The 24,367-nt window shown below is 40.8% G+C and overlaps 1 protein-coding gene across 8 annotated transcripts in view; it reads right to left on the bottom strand.

The window, feature by feature from the left end:
* Positions 1 to 24,367, bottom strand: part of LOC142102264 (cytochrome P450 2F2-like) — a 164,945-nt gene that overhangs the window by 94,501 nt on the left and 46,077 nt on the right. For 2 of the 8 annotated variants that reach the window (XR_012679231.1, XM_075187007.1), the window contains exons 1-4: positions 13,357 to 13,376; positions 6,476 to 6,653; positions 5,496 to 5,658; positions 1,904 to 2,053 (exon numbers count right to left, since the gene is read on the bottom strand). Coding sequence is in view for 7 of the 8 variants with exons in the window: in XM_075187007.1 (XP_075043108.1) it covers positions 1,904 to 2,053; positions 5,496 to 5,658; positions 6,476 to 6,653; positions 13,357 to 13,361 (496 nt within the window). In the remaining variant the exon portion in view is untranslated. Of the gene's footprint in view, positions 1 to 1,903; positions 2,054 to 5,495; positions 5,659 to 6,475; positions 6,654 to 13,356; positions 13,377 to 13,614; positions 13,634 to 16,633; positions 16,654 to 16,891; positions 16,982 to 24,367 lie in introns of those variants that run through there. The other 6 variants (XM_075187011.1, XM_075187013.1, XM_075187009.1 and 3 more) reach the window with 5 other exon arrangements.

Genomic DNA, 24,367 nt, shown 5'->3' on the forward strand with positions numbered 1-24,367 from the left:
GAAAAACAAGCCATTTGGAAACCCAAGTACAAACTTGCTTTGCAATACCTAAGCTGCCCACCATCAGGTGTGTACTCAGAAAGAGTTTTCAGCACAGCCGGGAACCTTGTCAGGGATCGATGTAGGAGGTTACTTACTAAAAATGTGGAAAAGATGATGTTCATCAAAATTAATACATTTTACATGAGGAAGGCCTTTACCGGCAAATACATCCAAGTACTGACACTTCTCTAATGGCGGATTTCAGCGGAGATTAATTAATAGTATGTGATGATGATGTACACACTGATGAGGGTAAGGATGAGGCTGAAGATGATGATGACATCATCTTGACAGTGTAGAATTCACTACACAGCACTGTTGGTCTAACATGCCTTTAGGGCATTGATAGCTGGTTTAGTGGTGGCCCAAACAAATCAAGCACTTCAGCCACAAAAGTGACAGCCCTTGTCGCTGAAGTGCTTGGTTTGTTAAAGTGTGCATGTCCTTTGTAAGATCCAACATATGGGTGAGTGGGAGGGCCCAAGGACAATTCCATCTTGCACCATTAATCTTTCCTGCCACTGATGTGTGTTTCTGCCATTACTCGAACAAGCCCATTGTTAGCTTGTTTAGGGAGGACCTAGCAGTGATTGCATTGTATTTTTCATAATTTGCACTAATAAGTGTAGGGTGTAATATACGCCCTTATAGAAGAGCTGCTTTGGTCAATTTTATTTATCTACAAGTCTTTGCAGGCTTTTTTTCTTAATTTGCACTACTAAGTATAGGGTCTAATATACCCCCCCATAGAAGAGCTGCTTTGGTCATTTTCATTTATCTACAAGTCTTTGCAGGCTTTTTTTCATAATTTGCACTACTAAGTATAGGGTCATACTGGTTTTGCTGGGAATTTCAATGGCTCTTTTTAGTGCATTGTCTGGCACCCTGGATTATTGTGTGTCTGATAAAAGCACGCATCTGGGGGGAATCAGCGCTCGTTGCCATCTATTAGCTGTAGAATTACCTCACTTATCCAAGAAACAGGTGGAGCGATCGATCGTTGCCATGTATTAGCTGTAGAATTACCTCACTTATCCAAGAAACAGGTGGAGCGATCAAATGAACCATAACTGGTTTCATGATCCAAGGACAATTCCATCTTGCACCACTTTTCTTTTCTGCCACTGCTGTGGGACAATGTGTCCTAGATGTGGTAGGAACTGCCGTGTGTTTGAGTCATTGCTCTTTCACTTACCATCCAGCCAGATCACTGCAGTATTTGGCTGAAAGTGTATGAAAAGCATATTGTGACTTGTGAAATGGTAAAAATTGAATGGAAATCACTGGAATTTAGTGTTAGTTAGGTTAATAATAATGTAGGTACAAAATAATGCATAAATTATGTGATTTTACCCCAAAAAATTACATTTACTTAAAAAAATAGCTAAACAAAACCAAAACATGCAAGGGCGGTTTTGCCAAAACCACAACCAAAACCTGAAGCTTATCCAGATCCAAAACCAAAACCAAAACACGGGGGTCAGTGAGCATCTCTAGTTTCCACAGACTACCTCAACAAAACCAGTGTTAAAGTTCCAAGTGCCACAGGTCAGACACTTTTAGCCCACGGAGTGAACCAGTCAGCTGACTTTTACCTGTCCATGTGTAAGCAGTTTTGAATTTGATGGGGCTAGCCACAGAATAGAAATATGAAGCTTTTGTTAAACTGGTTTAACAAGATTGTGGTCTAAAAGTACTATTATAAAATAAAGTTTGCATATTCAATTTGATTCTAAAAGTAACATTTTCAATTTAAGTAAGATTTAACATATCTTATTAAGAGGACCAGTTACCATCATTATCACACCTATTAGTATATGAGGTCCAGTAAGTGACCCCCTTCTGTGTTCATTTACATTACCATTTGTTTTTCTCAGCAAATCAATCAGATATTCTGCCTCCTCCTTTATCCGCTCCTCAATGCTACGTTTCCCCATCCCGAAATTAGTCAGTGTTAACTGGGAAAAATGCCTCAGCTCCTTCCACTTCTCACCATTACTGAACGCCAAGTCTGCAGAATAAAATAAAACAGTGAAATATTTATCGGTATTGTGCAAACTGCTCTAAATTATAAGGATATTAGACAATACACCAGTTGTTTACTTTTTATTAAGAAAAAATGTGTAGTGAAATAATTATATAGATGTACACACATACACCCATAGGAATAGACTATAACAGAGTATGGGAAGGTCGGTCTGTATGGAGTAAGGCAGTAAGAGTTATTGGGACTCATTCATCTTGGAATGCAAATAGAACGCAATATGTATTTTTTTAAATCAAAATGGAAATTGAACGCATGTAAGACCGTGCAAGAGAATCTCAAAAAAAGATTCCATTTGAATATAGGTATAACTACGCTCTGCAGACCCTTCTTTCCTTTGGCCTTTCTGGCTCCATCGTTGCATGGTTCACCTCAAACCTTGCCTACTGCTTCTTCTCTGTTTCCACATTTCCTTACCAGCCTCCCCGCTCCTACCTTGCTCCCCTTTGTTCTATACTTAATGTGGCTGCTAGACTTATCTTCCTCTCACATTGCTCTTCTTCTGCCTCCCCTCTATGCCTTGCCTTATACTGGCTCCCCTTCCCCTACAGAACCCTCTTCAAACTCCTCGCCCTCACCTACAAGACCCTCTCTCACTCCACCACTCCATTCATCTCTAACCTCATCTCCATACACACTCCATCCTGTCCCCTGTAATCGGCTAATGACCGTCGCCTCTCCTCCACTCTGATGACCACATCCCACTCCTAAATCTTTCAGCGCATAACCAGAACCAAACACACCAGTAAACGCTGCCATGTCTGCTCCATCTTCGTACACATAGGATACTTACTAAGTTGGGGAGGGGCGTTTGGCTGTAGTCACTGTACAGTAAGGGGATGCTAAACTCAAGCACCCCCAGCCACATCCGAATCAAGCTTGGGGCATCTCCAAGTTACTGTTTTTTCTGCCATATCTCTTGCTCCAGCTACAGGGCAAATCTAAGTCGTTGTCAGTAGTGATGACAGTCTTGTATACATGTGTTTGCAATCAGGAACAACTGTAAAAATGTTTTTTATGTTCAGTAGACATTAAGAACACCCTAATAAATGTATTTTGTACTGTTATACCCTGTATAGTCTACTGTTTGTACTATGTGTGGCGCTGTGGAAACCTTGTGGCGCCTAAGAAATAAAAGATAATAATAATAATAATTTTGTGGGGGGAATAAAAAAAATAAACTTTTTTTTCACTGTTTTATCGCAGAGCTTAAACTCCTTTTCTTCATTTCTCTGTGGGACAGGATTCTTAATTTAAAATATGAGCTGCCCTTCATCATGCTATTGAATATGTGGTTGATCACTACTTTTATTGATTTTAAGTGGCATATTTTAAAACTGAATTCTTTTTTGTCTATACAGTATTACATACAGGCTATGTCAGCACATGGCCTCATTGAGCCAGACCACATGCTGAGCGGTACCTAAAAGTCTATTCAAGTGTCACAAATAGTCTAGATCTCACCCCGGGAATTCTTTCAAGTTGCCCCCCCCCCCCCCCCGCCCAGGTAACACTTCTATCTTTTCTCACTGGGATGTGCAAAGCCATCCAATAAATTTACATCAGACTCTCTGGCTGCAAATCCTACACCTTAACTTATCAATGGATTCATTTGATATCACCTATTCAGTGGTGCACGGCGGGGGGTTTCTGGGTCTCCAGAAACACCCCCCCCCCCCCGGCTAAAAAGTGCCCTACATATCAGCACTGTATTGTATACAGCACCGCCGCGGACACTTCTTTGACAGCGCCGCGGCTGCTGTATACTACAGTGCAGCCGAAACGGGCGCATGTGCGGCAGGTCTCTAGGAATTATTTTTTTTCCGAGGGCGGAGCAAACCCCCCCCGAAAAATCCTCCATGCGCCCCTGCTATTTACACTGCAGTTATGAATTATCCCTTTTAAATAACTGCAAGCTCTCTATGTTCACGACAAGTGGAAAGGCAAATGATGAAATAAAACAACATTTATTCTCATCTCATTTCTCTTATCAGGAGAAGCACACTATATTTTACAGACAATAATAAATGTTATGTTTTATTTCATCATTGGCCTTTACACTTGTCGTGAACATAGAGAGCTTGCAGTTATTTAAAAGGGATAATTCATAACTGCAGTGTTAATCACCACTGAGGAGCAGACTCTCCGTGCTGCATAATAGTGCACTACATCTGACAGGCAGACTGTTTGTTGCTGTTTAGATTGCTAATCCTATTAACCTAATAGGTTGTAAACGGAGAAACCAAACCTTCCTATATTCAGGCTGGGGAGTATTGGAACTCTGGCATTACTAAAAGGATTTAACCCTGTATATTATTGTTGGATAGACACTTGGCTATTAGAAATTAGACTGTCTGGTGCACAATTTTCACAGATGATGAATGAAACAATAAAAAACATATCAAATAAAGACCATAATTTTGGAGAAATATTTTAGTAAGCCTGCAAGACAAAATAATAGGATAGATCTGTGTTCTAAATTTGAAAATTGAGATATTATTGCAAAACTTATGAGTACTAACTGTATCTATCAGACTATATATTAAACCAATTGAAACCCTTTATAAGGATTAATCCAATTATCTTGAATTCTATTATAACGCAAAGAATATAAGAAATATAATTGCTCAGAGCTAGATATTGGAATTATCTGATATACTAAGGATGAGTAGCTCCTTATTATATAATGAGAAATGATTTAGTGGACAAATGTATTAGATTGTACTATATATATGAAGATTAATTGTCCTATACACTTTACAATAATTTAGACAGGACCACAGAGCGTTTGCAGTTGAACTGCAATTTTAATTCACTTTGTATGTTTTGGGTTTTTAATATTTCGCTAGTTTTTTCTCTCATCAGGAGAAGCACACTATATTTTACAGATAATAATAAAGGTTATGTTTTATTTCATCATTTGCCTTTCCACTTATAGATTCCGAGTGCCCCTTTTCTGCCCTGTCTTTCCCTTCTTTGTGTATGAGTATTCTTACAGTGTTAGGGTGCACCACTCACTAGTTCCTCTATAATTAAGTACTCTGGGATATGAGGTGGTATATTCACCAACTCACATAGGGATCTATAATTGATGATATAACTTGTGCGGTATGATCTCCTCCTTTCTGAGTGCTGTATTGTGACAGCTTTTGAGCCCCATTTCCTTACTCAGGCCAATCATTACTTAAGTCAGATGGGTGTCCTAGGTCTGAGATTTTTTTCTTGCTGTCTTATTGGCAAGAAAATTTAACCAGAAGGTCAGTGAAGAACTATTAATGAAGAACCATATGCTGCCTGAGAACTCAGTTCCTGCACATGAAACAAGACAAGATGGTCTGGATATGGAGAAGACACAAGGACTGAAGAGAGTTCCACATTACTCACATGTGTTACTGGATCATGTACTTACCATCTCCCTTGGTAAAGTCATAGAATACGGGGTAATAACCTCGACCACTGAATTCTTCGGCCTTGTCAATCAGAGTCTCCTTTATAGCTTTATATCCACACAGCACAACACAAGGACGATGCCCTTCATATATAGTAAATATGTCTCCATAGGTTTTATGCAACTAGGAGTACAAAAGAAATTGTTAAATACAATGTGGTATGAAAAGTGTTACTGTGAGTTGTTTGCATAATTCCCCTACAATTCCTAAAGAGGGGATTGCAATATTTTTTATTTTTGGTGTTAGTATCTAATGTTTTAATGTTTCTAATGCATTTTTGTTACAGTGGAGGGCTTTTTGCTCTGTAGCCCATCTTGCCAGAACCGGTTGTGCTGTAGGGTATGCTACAGATCCAGAGGCCATTGCTGTGGTGCTATCTGGGGTATAAGATTAAAAAGATTGTTTGCAAGATTGAAGTGTAGCTCTGAATGGAGATGACTGTCAAATGTAAATGTTCAGTGTTAAATCTTGCTGACCCAAATTGGTAATATCTGGGACACCTGACTCTATAACAGGAAGCTCTATTGCTGCAAGAGACAGGATAATGACCAATAAGTGTTAAATCACTTTGTTGGAGGGTGTTAAAATACAATTTTTATACAAGGGTCATGTGAATATGTTCTGCTTTAGGAAGTCTTACTTTATGTACTGTATATAGCTGAAATAACAGTTATAATGTATCTGCTTTTGTTAAAAATTATTTCTTTATAACAGTGCAAGTAACATACAAGTACTTGTACACCTAGCAGTGAATCAGATATAAGCTCTGACAAGATTTGTGCACATTAGAATAATTTAAACAATATGTCTGATTGGTTGTCATAGGTTACAGCAGATTTGCCACTTCTCATTATATAACTTTGCTGTGTCCATCATTTTTTGGGAGGGGGGATTCTGGAACATGTTACTTTTCCTCCAGTTGGATATGTCACTGTCTCACCTCCATTAGTGAACGCACAACATTGCTTAATTTCATTTTGTATAGAGTTCCAATGATGGGAAGAGGTGTTGGTCCAGGGGGAAGTTTGGCTTTTTCCAACATCATCCTTGTGTATTTAGCCAACAAGCAGGTGATGAGAATCACCAGGAGTACTGTGGATAGTGAGTAGAAATCCATCCTGTCAACAGAGATCAGATAATCATATTCATGTTGTGACACTACTACAAGTACAGGATGCTGAGAGGAGTACCAGGCATAAACTTTGGCTCAGATAGAGAAGTCTCTTAACCAAAAGTAACCTTATCCCTTGTCATTGTCATGTTTGTGGTTAGTTCTGTTAATTACACCTAAATTCCTAGCTACAAATTTGACAACCCTATTGTTGGAGGAATCAAAAATGACTAATGATATATATTACTGCAGATTAACAGTACAATGTTAACAAAATGTATACCAAATAAATACACTAAATAAGTCCACCTTAATTTAAATATGCAATGTTATTAACCACTATATTAAATATAGTATACTATCACAGAAACCAATAGAAATAGATATTAGATATTATATCTAATAAATGTCTAATAAGTGGAACACAGAGCCAGTACAAATTATGCATGGTAGCTGCTATGAAGAGCAATATATAGGCATATTAAGACAAATCAGAGAAGAAATAATCATGCACTCAGTTAATTCAATTGGTTCATATTTTGATCAAAACATTTAAGTCTGCATCTCAGCATAAAGGTTACCTCATTTTATGCAGGTCCTACACTGACCTTTTTGCTTCATATAAAGACAAATGGTGGATCAGTATGTAAGGTCTGTAAGGAACACACAGTTCCATTACTTTAGGGGAAAGCAGAGAAACCAGAGATTTAATCCTGTATTGTGAGCATAGGTCAATATTTAATCTGCAATTTGCCTTGAAGCACAGCTGAGAGCATTTTCTCCCCACTCTCATGGACTGGATGTCAGGTTCTTAAATTCTCCAGAATAAAAAGTTTGGTTTTGTCCATAACAAAATATAGTCTCAACAGCTCCCATATATCAGAATGTGCTGTCTCAGACAAATTACTTTATGTGTTTCTCCGCTTCACTGGTGGATTTGAGTATCTTGTGATTGCCAATCATTACAAGCCATCAAAAAAACATCAGCAATTCTTGCATATTAAATAAAAATATTTCAACATAAATAACATATAATAAGAAATGTTTTAGGCTGAATGTTCAAATCATCCCCAGCACTGCCATTTGAGTAGATCCAGCAGGAAAATAAACACAGCAATTCACCACCACAGGTGCTATGGCTTGAAGTACTGTGTACCTGTTGTAGGGCGTTATGCCTGCCCTCACTACATGGACCAATCCTACTTGATCAGGAGTCAGAAGATTAGGACTGTCTTCTACAGTCTGTGGTAAAGAGTAACAAGTATTTGTTAAAGCAGAGAAAAAGGCAGCGTAGAGGCAGCTGACTTCCGTCTTATGTGGCCTCTTCTGCACAATGCAGGGAGGTCCCACTGCATAATGGAGAAGAAGGTAATGCAGTGTGCTCTCCCCACTTCCTCTGCGTGACCACTTGGAAGGGTGGAGGGCAGCAGATGCGGTCCTCAATGAGGAAGATATATGAGCAATAAATAAATGTTTTAGAGTCCCCTGCGCTACCCCCAATTGCAGCAATATACACCTTAGGTTAACATCTAATTTAACCAATGTCACAAAATATCCAAAAAACAAATAAAGTGTACTGTGCACTATTGGTACATTATACAATGCATTAAGAATAGAATATCATTAACTATACTTCAGCACTTGGTATTCCCAGCTGGTGTCCCATCCAAAGGATAACCCAGCCCAACTTTGTTTAGTTTTCAAGATCAGGCCTGATCAGGGTGGTGGTCCCTGGGAACAGGGCGGGATCCGATACCAGGTCGAAACTGCTTATGAAAGACTTGCGGGACTGTGAGGCAATGTGGCCGGCACCTGATGATATCATCTCACAGGGATTGCGCTCATTACATACCTGTTGTGCTTAATGGGGTAAGAGTCCACCTTCATAGGGATCGGAGAGAAATTCTAAAACTGGATGTTACAATGTTTTTACATTTTTCTACATATTGGGAAAAAAAAAGAATATTTGTTTGTTTTAAGCAAATCGCACTATTGTTGCTTTATTTGTTTGAAAACCCAATCTGTGGATTGATAAGCAAAATGAAATACAGAAATGTTTGGTTCATCTGTAAAAAGTAAATAACTCCTATAAAGTCACACCTCTCTAAGGGGCCTATTTATGTAGTACCGCATTTTATGAAAGATACTTTTCAATCCTCATCGCATAGATGAGGATTGAAAAGTATCTCATATTTCTTAAAAAATCAACACGAGAACAGCCGCTCCGAAAAACGCCCGTTCCTGTGAAATCTTACACTTACCTTTCACGTTTGCGGTCCTCTGCGTGGTTTCCAGCTTGCTTTGAATCCCTGTGCGCATGCCCCAACCGAAAAGCTCGGGCATGCGCACAGAGTTTTGGACTGAAAGACGGTGGGTCATGTGACAGGGAGGGATCACATGATCCCTCCACACATGCACTCTCCAGCTCTGCTCTTCGGAGCAGATCTGCCGGCAGTGAAACTTTTCAATTATGTTAATGTACGCTAGCTTGAGCTGGCGCACATTAACATTATTGAAAAGTTAATTTTGTACATTGTTAAATAGTGTTACTGAGCACTCCCCATACACTGTTATGGGGAGTGCTCAGTAAAACGATAAGATATGCAAAGCAGCAGATATCTCAGATATCTGCTGAGATGCTACAATCATAAATAACAATTTAGTGGTTAATTTAACAGGGGGAAAGCGTTAATAAATAGGTCCCTAAAAGAATAAAGAAAAGGAGAATAATATTACACTTGTGGATGACAACACTTCTGAGTTTGAAATTGAATTGGATTATATCTGCTGTGAAGTTTAAATCAGAAGAAGATTGCAGTTGTTCATGTTTAAAAGTTAGCACAGTTTGCACTATAATCTTTTTTTGTTTGTTTCTTTATATGTAACACTGGAGGAAAAAGAGGAAGTGATACACCTTTATTAAGAAGAAATAATACTCAGCAATACTCAGCAATCAAAATCACTAACTGAATAATGCAGTGGTGATTAAACCCAGTAATTAGAAATATATTAATCAATATATTTAACTATATATAACTCACACTATAATATGATTAGAATTCTAGAGCCACATGATTTAATAGTGGTGGCTGAGAAAGAAGCAGCTATAGCTGTAATAAGGGCCGCCAAGACGGGGGGGTACTAATTACCCGGGCTCTGGCATGCCAGGGGGCCCAGCCCGGGCCCTCACTGATGACTATTGTTTTTAGTATTTTATGGGGGTTTTTTTACTTTTTATTTTTCTTTCGTTTTTTTTTTCCCCAAAGGGGGGGGGGACATTGTCCCACTAGAATCACAACATTTCACACACTCTCCTGCTCTCTTCTACCTGTTCTTGTCACTTTCATCCCATGTGGCCGCAAGTTTCTTTAGTTGCGGCTTGTCTGGGTCCTGGAATGTTGGGGGACCCTATTTGGAAAAAAATGGCTACATTTAGAAAATTACAACCAGTTCGGCCTTTAAATCAATAGCACCCATGATTAATAATTAGGCCTACCTCCAGCCCCAATATTAAAATAATAGTATTCCCATTACCCCGCAAACAAAATAGCAATCATTAATTAGCCACCATCTACCTCACACACACAACATTTCCAAAAGCTCCCTGTGCCATCAAACACACATTACTGTGCCCCTTCATCATCACCAGGCTATGTCCCCTTATGATCGCACTGCGCCCTCCATGCTGCCTTTGCCCCTTTCTTCATCCCCCTGTGCCATGCTGCCTTTGCCCTTTTCTTCATCCCCCTGTGCCATGCTGTCTTTGCCCCTTTCTTCATCCCCCTGTGCCATGCTACCTTTGCCCCCCTCTTTCTTCATCCCCCTGTGCCATGCTGCCTTTGCCCCTACATATAGATATAGATATATAGATGTATACAGATACAGATACAGATATAGATATATAGAGATAGAGATAGATAGATGTACTTGCTCAGTGACCCTTGTAGGTTTTTTTTGCATGTTTTTTTCTCTTGTAGGATTATTTATTCTCATTAAGAGCAGTGCCTATGGGGCCCCCTTGCCCGTGGTGCCCCCGGGCAGCTGCCGATCGTGCCCAATGGAAAGATGGCCCTGCTTTGCCCCCCTTTCTTCATCCCCCTGTGCCATGCTGCCTTTGTGCCTCCTTTCTTCATCCCCCTGTGCCATGCTGCCTTTGCCCCCCCTTTCTTCAACCCCCTGTGTATGCTGCCTTTGCCCCCCTTTCTTCAACCCCCTGTGCCATGCTGCGTTTCTCCTCTTTCACTTACCTTTGTATTGTTTTCTTTCATCTGTATTTTCTTTTCTGTCTTCTTTTGTGCGCGGCTCTTCACTGAATGTCGGGCGTGACGTGATGACGTCATTGCAAACAGAGATGGGAAGAGGGGCGCCGGTGCCGCGATCATGTGAGTATTTGTATACACACATGATCACGGCGCCAAAGACCCCCACCCCAACCCTCGGCTGCGCAAAAAAAAAAAACAGATTGGAAAAAAAAAGTAAAACAAAAAACAAAAAAAATACAGAGTAATGGCCCGGGCCGGGCCCCCTGTAATTAGTACCAGCTCCCCCCCTCTCGGCGGCCCTGGTTGCTGAGAAGCAGTGAGCAGCACAGGAATTCTGAGCTGTACTGGTAATGCTGAGAAGTGATGAGCTGTACAGGTATTGCTGAGAAGTTATGCGCTGCACAGGTAGTTGCTGAGAAGCAGTGAGCAGCACAGGAAATCTGAGTAGCAATAAGCTGCACCATCCACGATGTCAGGAACAACAGGAGCCATAGGGAATGCTTCCTATCAGGTAGAGAGACCTGATGATCTGACATTAATTAAAGGGAGGAGGGCCCTTATAAAGGGAACTAGCTGCAGATGATCCAGTCACTGCGGAGCAGAGGTTTTGAAGGTTCCCAGGGAAACTCATGCGCAGACCACTAAGCAAGATAGCGTCTGATGATAGAGGAATGTCAGGCTGAACAGCAGATAGCGGTAACCAAGGGAAACCAAAGCACACAGTGAACCACACGGGGCAAAACTGGTGAGATGCGTGATATTTTGTTTGTGGGGTGATGGTGCGGCAATTTAATAGTGGGGACGATTAATATAAGATGGTGTGGTTTGGGGGCTATTGAATGTGTGGGTGAGTTTGGGAAGAATGAGGTCCCTTTATTAAATGTGCCCATGAATTATTTAATGGCAGTGATAGTTGCGGGAAATAGGTATATTTATGAAATGTAAACACTATTCATTTATTGCTGGGGCTGTTTGGAGAGGGGAAATAGGATTATTTATTAAATTGGAATAATGTTATATGCTATTGATTTAACACCGGGGCTGGTTGGAATTTTCTAAATGTACTCATTTTTTCCCCAAATAGGGCCCCCAACATTCCAGGATCCAGACAAGCCGCAACTAAAGAAACCTGCAGCCACATATGGTATTGGAAGATTCGCTCTAATCCTCCTTCCAATGGAGAAAGTCCATCCTGCAAAAGTGCATGTTGATAAATTAAGAGAATAGTGCGAGATCCCAAAACTTGAGTACCCTGGGGTATATCTATATGTAAATATATGTGTGTAATATAACAAGACAAAGATCTAGGGTAGTTAAGGATCCCTATTAATGGAAAGTCACTAATCAGATCATATATTTTCCCTGCTAGTATCACTGGAAAGCAAGCAGTAGCTTTCATAGTGTGATACCCCAAAACCTGAGTACCCTTGGTTATATCTATATGTAAATATATGTGCGTACTCAGTCATGGCTATGTAACCTGCCTGATTAGATGTGGTTACATTTGTTAATTGTTATAAGTGTTTATAAAGATTTTAAAAAAAAAAAAATCTGCCGGGAGAAGTGACAGTTGGCAGTTTTTGGTGGTTGCCGGGGGTGACAGAGAGAGAGGATTGTGATACTCAGGACCAGTGAGAGAGATCCCTGTGTCTGGTTAAACTTATAAAATATAGGGACAGAATAAAAATCGGACACAGTGATCTATAAGCAGATTAAAAGTGAAAAAAGTGTAAGAAGAGAAGAAGTGACCAAAAGAGAGACATGAGTAAAAAGGAAAGTGCTGAAAATTACTAAGCAGTAGAGAGATCTGTGAATACACAACAGAGACTGTACCTATGTACTAAGGACAGTGTGAGAGGAGAGAGACAAGTTGGAGTTGTACAATAACAGTTAAGCAGACACAGTTCAGCATAACTCCACCATTACATCCCTGCAACTGAAAACATCAGTAGTTACTTAGACACATGTTACTATATATACTATATATACCTGAACTGCTTGCTAAAAAAGAATCAGTTTTTCAGGAAAACTACATAAATAGTGTTTTACCAAACTCTTCTTGTGCAGACCTGCAACCACTTAATAAAGTGACTATTCATAGGGGCATATTCAATTCCGATCCCGATCCGCTGGATCGCGCCGGTACGGGCTGTAAGCTTAATCCACGGTACCGCAATAACGTGGATTTCGTGGATTACGAAAATCTGCGTTATTGCGGTACCGTATTACTGGCAGTAGTGCGCATTTTGAATATAACGATAAAAATTAATATATGTATATACACATAATCAATGTTTTGTATATTTTCATATTAACATACACAAAACATTGATCATTCAGAAAAAAACATAACATATACATAACATTTGATCATACAGAAATATACATAATAAAATGTATTAATACAAGAAAATGCATTAAAGTAAAGACCTCTACCTCTGTATCTACCTCATCTAACTATCCTCCACCTCCAACTTTTCTTTCTGATCATCACACCTACCCTGCTCCTTCCTCGCCAACCACCCACAGATTCTGCAGGACTGTGCCACACCACTCCGAACAGACATATCCAGGACATCCAGTTACTCCATGGCTATGTACTGCTAAACATCACTACAAAATAAGTGATTTCAATATTGATTTTGTGATGTTACCTAACCTGATGGCAGAAAAGGACAAGCTCGGAGAACATATCAGGTCTCTTACCTTACGACACAGAGTCTGAAGCTACTGATTTCAGCTTACAGTACTCCTTGGTTTAAATAGTTGTCAGGGCTGGAGTCAAAATAATGTGGTGGTGCCAAGAAAAAGTTGCAATAGCTCCAAGCATAAAATGCCAAGTATTTTGAAATACAAGATTATCTGTCTTATCCTGGCTCCCTCTATAGTATATTGTTTTTTCTCCTTCATCCCCTCTGGGGGACACTGCTACCATGGCGTTGTATGAGGGTGCATGAAGTTGGCACTTAAATAGATAACAACTAAGTTTGCTGCTTGGCGGTACTTGCTGTTTAGTTTAGGTTTTATTATAGTTCTATTCTAGTAATGTTAGGTGAGGATAAGTGTTGATTAACATTTTTTCCTCTTAGGTTTCTAATGGAACTATGATCCGTTTTATTTAAAAGAAAAAGAAGACCAACAGAAGAATCTTTAGACTGCGGGCAGTCACAGCACCATGCGGCTGTCACCCCACTCTTCCAACAGGTCCGATTCTGCCACGGGCAGAGAGCGCTGCACTCGGTTGAGGATCCGCCATGTTGGGAGATGCCAAGTCCCCACTTGGATCTCATAGAATCCTAGGAAGGATTCCGAATGGGCATTGATACAGGAGCACAACGCAGTGTGGCAGCCTGGGCTGATAGAGGCTTCCTCTGGGCGTTTGAACCATCAGACAGCAGGGAGTGAGTGAGAGATTCTCCTGCTGTCAGTGGTACGCTCCGGAGCGGGAGATATTCGCAGTTTTTCCTGTCATCGCAGTCGGACTTCAGAGGCACCTCAGAGAGTTCTACTGCTGCTGGCTTCTCCTCACAATTCCTCCTTTTGTCAGCTAGGTACCCCATAAGGGACATATATTCAGAAAAAAAAACACCAGTGTAAAGGAGACCCCCCCCCCCTGCTGATTGGTGCACTCCAAAGGCAGGAAAATTCAGCTAGAGTTTACCTCAGAGGACTCCAGACTGAAATAATGGAGAATCCATCTGCTGGTGGCTTCCCTTCCTTGACAATTGCACTAAGTACCCCAGTGGGGGAAGTTGTTTATGATATAAGTCAGCAGAGATGTATGTATATATATATATATATATATATATATATGTATATGTATGTTTGCGTGTGTGTGTGTGTATGTATATATATATATATATGCAGGCTTAAATGTTTTGATCAAAATATGAACTAATACCTCATGTTTTCATTTTGCTAGACACACACAGATATGCAGTGTAAAGGATAAGCGCTGACAACTGTCTTTTTGTTATATATAAATATATATATATGTATGTGTGTGTGTGTTTATGTATATATAGGTGTTTACAAAAGGCATATAGGGTTATAACTAGACTCTATCTGCACTTAGGTGATTTTATACAATATCTTACACTTTTACATTATTATTGCCACTGATATTTATATTACTGTTTTGAGGCTATTAGCCAGAGTTCTCTGTGAAAGTTGCGTAATCTGTATTTCTATAAAAAAAAGAAAAAAAAAGAAATATAATGTCTGATAAGAACAAGAATTCTTGTGCAGAATTTTATAGCTGTTCACAATGGCTTGCCAAATTATCTGTAAGGTAAAAATACCAGGGTGCCATTTGTGCACAGTGTGAAACTGTCCTCAGCAGCTAAGTACCCCATTGGGGGATAACTAGTTAATGAGGTTTCTTGTGGTAATAGAGAGAAAACTGTCTCTATATATCTACCTACAGTTTAGAGATTTATTATAGAAAGCTCTAAAGTTAATGGAGACAGTATTATACATGAGTGTTCAGTCAATGATTATAAGACATTAATATTATTATTCAGAGATTTATTTCCATACAGTTTTGAGGCATTAGCTAGGGTCAAAACAAAAGTGATTCAGGGGCGCACGCAGGAGGGGTTTCTGGGTCACCCCCAAACACTTGTAGTGCAAATTCAGAAATATAGAGTGCTGGTATATAATAATTTCAACACCAGAAAATAGCTTTTTTCAAAGAGGGGAATATCTGACACCCCAAACACTTGAAATGTAAATTAGGAAAAATGCCTCCTACTACTCTCTTCCTGCTCTAATTACTGCTCCAATAACTGCTCCAATTACTGCGACCGTCACCTAACCCTTCTCTCTCCCTGTCTCAAATGGCGCTGGATGTCTGTGGAGGCGACTATTTATTTATTCTAAAAATCGCGAGATCCGACGACGTCACAATGACGTTTTGCCTCGTTTTGGAATCCGAACAGGTGGGAGAGTACCGAGCCGACTCAGCTCGGGACTCGGATTCCGGAAGTTCGGGCCGGTTCGGTTCTCGGGCAACCGAGCCCGCCCATCTCTAGTTATTAGTATGGTGAATTCAAAGGTTTGTCAATTGTAAATAGTTTCAAAGTGATAAGATATTGTTTAAAAAAAATCGTGTGCTTCTAAAATAAATATCGGAGTCATTCTTATTAATAAAAGGAAATTAGTTCAGAATACACTTGTGTCATTTTAAATCTCTGTGGATAAATCTCTTTACCTCTCTGGTGCATAGAAAATCTGAAGTGTTGAAACCTGAAAGAGAACTTTCTAATACTGGTAAGGTGCAACTTCAACGTATTACACTAAATAACACCACACGGGGTATTACAATAGCACACTGGGAACAAATCAAAGGGGATCAAACTAACACAAATGTATCTTATTCATTATATCTATTCAAAGCATTGTAACACCACATAGCTCAGAAGTACACATATACTATGAAATAGGAATTTATGAATTATCAAAACATATTGATTAAATGAGATATTATAGCATTATAATGACAAAAATATAACAATTTGCACTTTGAATATAAGGATAGAAATGAATTTATGTACATACACATAATCAATGTTTTGTGTATTTACATATTTACATACAGAAAAAATTGATCATTCAGAAAAAATATATAACATGTAAATAACATTGAGAATACAGAAATATACATAATAAAATGTATTAATACAACAAAATACATTAAAGTAAAGACCTCTACCTCTGTATCTACCTCATCTAACTATCCTCCACCTCCAACCTTTCTTTCTGATCATCACACCTACCCTGCTCCTTCCTCGCCAACCACCCACAGATTCTGCAGGACTGTGCCACACCACTCCGAACAGACATATCCAGAAAATCCAGTTACTCCATGGCTATGTACTGCTAAACATCACTACAAAATAAGTGATTTCAATATTGACTTTGTGATGTTACCTAACCTAAAGGCAGAAAAGGACACGCTTGAAGAACATATCAAGTCTCTTACCTTACAACACTGAGTCTGAAGTTTCAGATTTAAGCTTACAGTACTCTTTGGTTTAAATAGTTGTTAGGGATGGAGTCAAAATAATTTGCTTGGTGCCAAGAAAAGGTTGCATAAGCTCCAAACATAAAATGCCAAGTATTTCTAAATACAAGATTGTCTTATCCTGGCTCCAACTACAATATATTGTTTTATTTTTCACAGAGACCTGGGAGCTTGGTCATCTCAGAGGTTCTCTTGGCTGGGGAGAGTGAATATTATTAAAGTAACATATTCCTAAAGGTTCTCTGCATACTCCAGTTTCTTTCATGAAATCCAGAAGATTGTGAATTCCTTTGTCTAGGGGGGGAAGGAGGCTAAGGTTTACACATGAAATCCCTATATAGGCACAAACACGAGGGTGGGCTGCAGTTGCATATATTGAAAAATTTCCAATGTGCCTAATTAGAATCTTGGATTGGACCAGGAGAGGTGGATCTAAAACAATAGGTGGAGGTATATAGGCCACAAGCCCATTGATACATTTTCCCAGAAGGCCTCCAAGGGACCCAGAGGATGAGGAGGAGAACAGGCAGGAGAAAGGGCAGGGATAGGTGAGAGGAAGATTGAAGGTGAAGAAGAAGAAGAGCAAGTGATTAGGGAAGGGCCAAAATAAGAACCACTAGTGAGGGGGAGCACTAATGATGCTACAAGAAAGTAAAAACTATACAAATGCTAGATAGGCTTTAAAGTATTGAATCATAGACAATAATGGCACAACAAATAAAGTATACATAGTAGTAAACACAGTAGGAAATAGAATGCAAATAAGTAAAAAGCTAGTTATAGTAATCAGATGGGTAGAACCAGGATTGTTAGTGACATTGTGCTGGAGATGCGAGGACACTGGATGAATTACATAAATGGCGATGGCGTATACAGAGGATCCAGGGGAGCGCTCAGGATACTGGGAGAGGCTGGAGACAGTGTGCTCAGTGGTCCCAGACCCCAGCACCAGGCTTGGTTCCTCTCCCCTAAGGCAGGTTCGTAGGCTGCAGGGATGTCAGAATCAGGGTATGGATACCCACCCTGGTGGCAAGTTATGTAGGACAGAGGAAACTATACCAGGAATAGTTCCAGACTAAGTGCGATGGGGGGGTGAGCTGGGAGAATAGATAACACAGAATGAATAATTCCAGGTGCAGTGGACAGGGCTGCCATCAGGGGGATATGGGGGCTACAGGTGTAAAGGACCTGGACTAAGTAGGGGGCCCGCTATGACCTGTCTACCCACGCTTCCTTCAATTACGTTTTGTTATGGGTTTTTTTTTACTTTTGTCCAAAAATGTGACAGCTCTCATTCACCAATCACCAAGTCTGTAAGTGATTGGGAGTTGACACATCACATTAAAAAGAGAGAGAGCAGGAGAGGAAGAACAGATGTGGTCAAACAACATGGTAAGCGAATTGATGGGGGTGAAGAGGTATACAGAAGGGGATGTCTGTATGGGACATGTGTCTGCAGTGTGGCAGCTCGCAGCTCTCCAACATGACCAAAGTGAAGAAGTGACATTAGGAGCAGGAGTACACAGAGACAGCTCAGGAGGTACCTCCGTAGCTGGTAACTGGTTTATGTGCAGTACATTGATTTGAAGGACTAGGGAGGTTTAATGACATGTAAAGGGCATGTTGGGAAGTCTAATGGTATGTGGGGAGGTCAATGGGCTTGTAAGGAGCATGTAGTGAAATCTGATGGCATGTTTGGAGATCTATGGGCTTGTAAGGTGCATGTGTGGAGGTCTGATGGAAGTGGAGAGGTGTGAAGGGCATGTGGGGGAGTATTGGAGTACATGGTGGGATCGAAGGACTTGTAGGAGGCAAAGGGCATGCCTGACTATTTTGGAGCATGTGGGATGCGTAAGTGGCATGTGAAATTTTGGAGCAAATGAGGGGCATGTGGGGGCATTTTTTATATGTAATCGGGGCGTACAGAGGTCAATTTTGGGAAAGTTTTTTCATTCTCAAGCGTAATGTGTAGTGTCCCTTTTGAAGGTTGGATGTATGTATTATATATCGCTTGATCTGTGGCAAAAAGGGAAGTTTGGCACGGCTTGTTAAGAAAAAGACTGATAGGGGTATATTTACTAAAGTGCGGGTTTGAAAAAGTGGAGATGTTGCCTATAGCAACCAATCAGATTCTAGCTGTCATTTATTTAGTGCATTCTACAAAATGACAGCTAAAATCTGATTGGTTGCTATAGGCAACACCTCCACTTTTTCAAACCCGCACTTTAGTAAATATACCCCATAGTCTTTCTGAGAGTCTGCAGGCTCATGCTGCAGACGTTAAATTTCTTGCACCCCGCTCCCCACGGAACACAGGTACACAGGTGGAACATTGGTGTAGTTAATTCATTGTTTATTAGTTAAGTGTGTTGTGGGCAGAGCGACCGACGTTGAGCCTATTGCCCAGTGACTAGAAAGATAACCGAATGTTTAGCCAGACGCAGGTTTGGAGAAAATTGGAAATTCTTTTTGTGTTTGTTTACTGGAACTGCTCATCTTGCTGACTGTACCATCTGACATATCTGAATAAAAGTTCAGCAAAAGTTTTTCAGCAAAACTGTGTAAGTATCAGCTGGCTGCCGTACTTATCACAGTTCCTATACATTTTACAAACAGGCCTGGATGAACTCCAGAAAGATTGATTATGTGAAAATAAAGTGTCTTTATTAGGCATAGACAGTATACAGGACTCAAGGCACTGGATCAATCCATGGGTGTCAGAATAGAGGAGGGTCAAACAAGTCAAAGAGTTAAAGCCAGGAGAGCCACGAAGGTACTAGGCAATGAGCTGGAGCGTACTCAAGGACGCAGCCTGAGTCTGGGTCAGAAGATCAGCAGCAAAACTGAGGAAAAAGCAGGGTCAATACCAGGAAGTCAGACTGGAACAGGATACAGGATACTCTGAAGAATCAGCAGCAGCAGGTAAGACAACAATGAACGGCTACAGATTACTGGGATAGGCAGTTAGCCACAGACGGGACGCGAGGCACCAGCAGACAACGAGCTGCCGCGGCTTGCAATTAAGCCGTGTCTCATAACAGTTCTTCCCCCTTGAGGTGGCAGCCAAGGACAAATAAGACCAATGTGCAAGTGCAAATAAAAGAAAAATGTTGTCGGGTGCTCAGAAACAAACAAAATATAATAATCACTGTGTCAGCATATACATAAAGGAGAATTTTGTGCACAATATAGCTATATTGGGGTTAAGCTCACCTGCCAGTGTCAAGGCATCTCCTGTAGGTGAGTCCCCAAGCTAGTGATACAAATTTACATTCAGGGTGCTCTATTTAAAACCTTCCCCTGAACCTCCATCTTATAAAGCCTGCAGCACCTGTAGGGAGTGGTCAACTCCCAAAAAACAAACTAGAAAATAGTGAAAGAGAAAAAGGCGCGTTTCTTTAAATTAATGAAATGTGTACAAGTGTATAAAATCATTTGAGGTGGCAGCCAAGGACAAATAAGACCAATGTGCAAGTGTAAATAAAAGAAAAATGTTGTCCAGCGCTCAGAAACAAACAAAATATAATAATCACTGTGTTAGCATATACATAAAGGAGAGGTGGTTACAGAGAAAGATCGGCCAGCATGGTAAGAGGCGAACCAGGTCATTGGTAACTTTAGCTAGGGCAGTTTCAGTGGAGTGGAGGGAGCGGAAACCACACTGGAGAGCATCAAGGAGGGAGTGTTCAGAAAGGTAGGAGGTGAGATGGTTGCAGACAAGCCTCTCAAGTATTTTGGAGGCAAAGGGGAGAAGAGATATGGGGCGATAGTTAGAGAGAGAGAAGTGGGGTCAAGATTGGGTTTCTTTAGAATGGGTGATACGAGAGCATGTTTAAAAGAACAGGGTAAGATGCCGGTGGATAGGGACAGGTTAAAGAGGTGAGCGAGGTAGGAGCAGGTGGTGGGGGAAAGGGAGCGAAGAAATAGATAGGATCCAGGGGACAGGTAGAAAGGGGGGGGATGAAATGAGAGAGTGGACTGCTTCACCGGTGGTGGGGCAGAAGGATTGAAGGGGTAGGTGGCTAGGGGGAGAGGATGGAAGAGTGCAAGAGCAAATAAAAGAGAAATGTTGTCCGGCGCTCAGAAACAAACAAAATATAATAATCATCATCATCACCATTTATTTATATAGCGCCACTAATTGCGCAGCGCTGTACAGAGAACTCATTCACATCAGTCCCTGCCCCATTGGAGCTTACAGTCTAAAATCTCTAACACACACACACACACACACACACACACACAGACACACACACAGAGAGAGAGAGAGACGCACACACAGACAGACACAGAATAGGGTCAATTTGTTAGCAGCCAATTAATCTACCAGTATGTTTTTTGGAGTGTGGGAGGAAACCGGAGCACCCGTAGGAAACCCACGCAAACACGGGGAGAACATACAAACTCCTCACAGATAAGGCCATGGTCGGGCCCCAGTGCTGCAAGGCAGATGTGCTAACCACTACGCCACCGTGCTGCCCACTGTAATCACTGTGTCAGCATATACATAAAGGAGAATTTTGTGCACAATATAGCTATATTGGGGTTAAGCTCACCTGCCAGCGTCAAGGCATCTCCTGTAGGTGAGTTCCTAAGCTAGTGATACAAATTTAAATTCAGGGTGTTCCATTTAAATCTTCCCCTGAACCTCCATCTTATAAAGCCTGCAACACCTGTAGGGAGTGGTCAAACAAAATAGGCGCGCTTCTTTAAAATAATGAAATGTGTACAAGTGTATAAAATCATTTTCATTTGAGGTGGCAGCCAAGGACAAATAAGACCAATGTGCAAGTGTAAATAAAAGAAAATGTTGTCCGGCGCTCAGAAACAAACAAAATATAATAAGCACTGTGTTCGCATATACATAAAGGAGAATTTTGTACACAATATAGCTATATTGGGGTTAAACTCACCTGCCAGCTACAAGGCATCTCCTGTAGGTGATTCCCTAAGCTAATGGTGCCACCCGGCTGTTATATAAGCTGCCGGGCGGCACCATTACTGCAGAAGTTCGTCGGTGGAGAGAAGAGAGAACGTTAATGTAGTGTGTGTGTCCCTACATTTTAATGTAGTGTGTGTGTGTCCACATGTTAATGTAGTGTGTGTGTGTGTGTGTGTGTGTCCACATGTTAATGTAGTGTGTTTTTGCCCCCACATGTTAATGTAGTGTGTGTATGTGTGTCCCCACATGCTAATGTAGTGTGTGTGTGTCCACATGTTAATGTAGTGTGTGTGTCCTCACATGTTAATATAGTGTGTGTGTGTGTGTGTGTGTGTGTGTGTGTGTGTGTGTGTGTGTGTGTATCCTCACATGTTAATATAGTGTGTGTGGCCCCGCATGTTAATATAGTGTGTGTGTGTGTGTGTGTGTGTGTGTGTGTGGCCCCCACATGTTACTATAGTGTGTGTGTGGCCCCATGTTTATATAGTGTGTGTGTGGCCCCATGTGGATATAGTGTGTGGCCCCATGTTGATATAGTGTGTGTGTGGCCCCATGTTGATATAGTGTGTATGTGTGTGGCCCCATGTTAATATAGCGTGTGTATGGCCCCATGTTTATATAGTGTGTGTTTGGCCATGTTCATATAGTGTGCGTTTGTGTGTTTGGCCATGTTCATTAGAGTGCGTGTGTGTGTTTGGCCATGTTCATATATAGAGTGTGTGTGTGTTCGCAATACTTTAAATATAGCGTGTGAGTGTGTGTGCACAGTATTTTAATATAATATATGAGGGAAGGAAGGATCTTAATATAGTGTAGGAGGTAGGCTAATTAATGGCGGGGGCTAATTATTTAAGGTGAGGTTAAGTAACCTTTAATTTAATGCTGGGGTGGTTTAGGGCTATCAATTGAATACGTGGCTGATTTTGGGGAGGAGGACTATTTATTAAATGTGAATATGAATTATTTATTGCCGGGGATGGTTGTGGAAAATGGTTATATTTATTAAACTTAATGTTATTTTATTTATTGCTGGGACTGTTTGGAGGGAGGGAAATATGTTTTGAGTAAATGGGTATACTGGTAATTTAATGTTGGGGCTGGTTGGGGGAAAATAGGTCTACTTATTAAATGTGAATATTATTATTGTGGGGACTGGAGGGAGGCCTAATTATAAAACGTGAGTGCTATTTTTTTAACACCGGGGCTGGTTGGAGTTTTCTACATCTCATGTACCCATTTTTTTTTCAAAACAGGGCATCCAATATTCCAGGATCAAGACAAGAAGGAACTGAGCTAAAGAAACCAGCTGCTACAAAGTGCTGAAAGTGACCAAGACAGGTAGGAGAAAGGAGGACAGTTTGCCAACTGTCCTGAATCTGGTGGGGCAGTCCTAAATTTGTGTGACTGTCTCACTTAGTCAGGATTTGGTCCGACTGCAAGAACAGTTGGAAGGGATAATCTGCTTCTCAACATACTGCTTGTGAAGGCAGAGCTGTGTGCTTCTAACAGTAGTGCCTGTGCATTTGTCTAAAATGATAACCATGTTACATAATAGGGGCCCTGCTGTCTTAAATACCCTTGCCCCCCTGAGCCTTAATCTAGCTCTGGTTAGGGGAAGGGAACTAATAGCTGCTCCCAATTCCCGGACAGGAAACAGACTGCAGAGCAACGCGAGGAGCTCTAAGTATCACAAGATTTTGTAATCTTGTGAGACAAAGAGCTTCCCTGCTCAATCTACAGGAAGTTCCCACCCTTATGGATGTCCATACCAGTACCAGAAGCATAGATAAGTACAGTGGGCAGGGGGTGTCATAATGTGCCTGGGGGGATGGCGTGATGTGGCTGGGAAGGCGTGATAAATGTAATGTTTTATTATAATGTATGTATCAATGCCCCATGATGGCCACACCCACAACACAATGTGGCCACGCCCTTTTGGCACCGCCGCTTCGTGGTGGCTCATAGTTTCTTTCCTGCTGGAACTGAGGTGGGCCTGTGTAATTTAAGTGCCAGGGCTGATTTTTAGTCCCAGTTCGGCCCTACTCCCAACTGTCTTTGCAGTTGGACCCAATCCTGACTAAGCAAGACAGTCACCCAGATTAGGAATGCCCCACCAGAATTAGGACAGTTGGCAGACTGTCCTGCTCTCTCCTACCTGTTCTTGTCACATTCACCACCTGTGGCTGCTGGGGTCTTTAGATCAGTTGATGCTTGTCTGGATCATGGAATGTTGGAGGCCCTATTTGGAAAAAAAGATGGGTACATGAAATTTAGAAAATTCCTACCAGCACCAGCATTAAAACAATATTATTCCCATTTAATATATATTCCCATTTAATATATAAACATATTTCCCTCCGTCCAAACAGCCCCATCAAAAAATTAAATAACATTTATAACCATTTCCCCCAATTATCCCCGACATTAAATAATTCATATTCCCATTTAATAAATAGACCCCAAACAGCCTCACATTCATTTATTAGCTTCCA

Source organism: Mixophyes fleayi, chromosome 9, assembly GCF_038048845.1.
Source record: "Mixophyes fleayi isolate aMixFle1 chromosome 9, aMixFle1.hap1, whole genome shotgun sequence".
NCBI lineage: Eukaryota > Metazoa > Chordata > Amphibia > Anura > Limnodynastidae > Mixophyes > Mixophyes fleayi.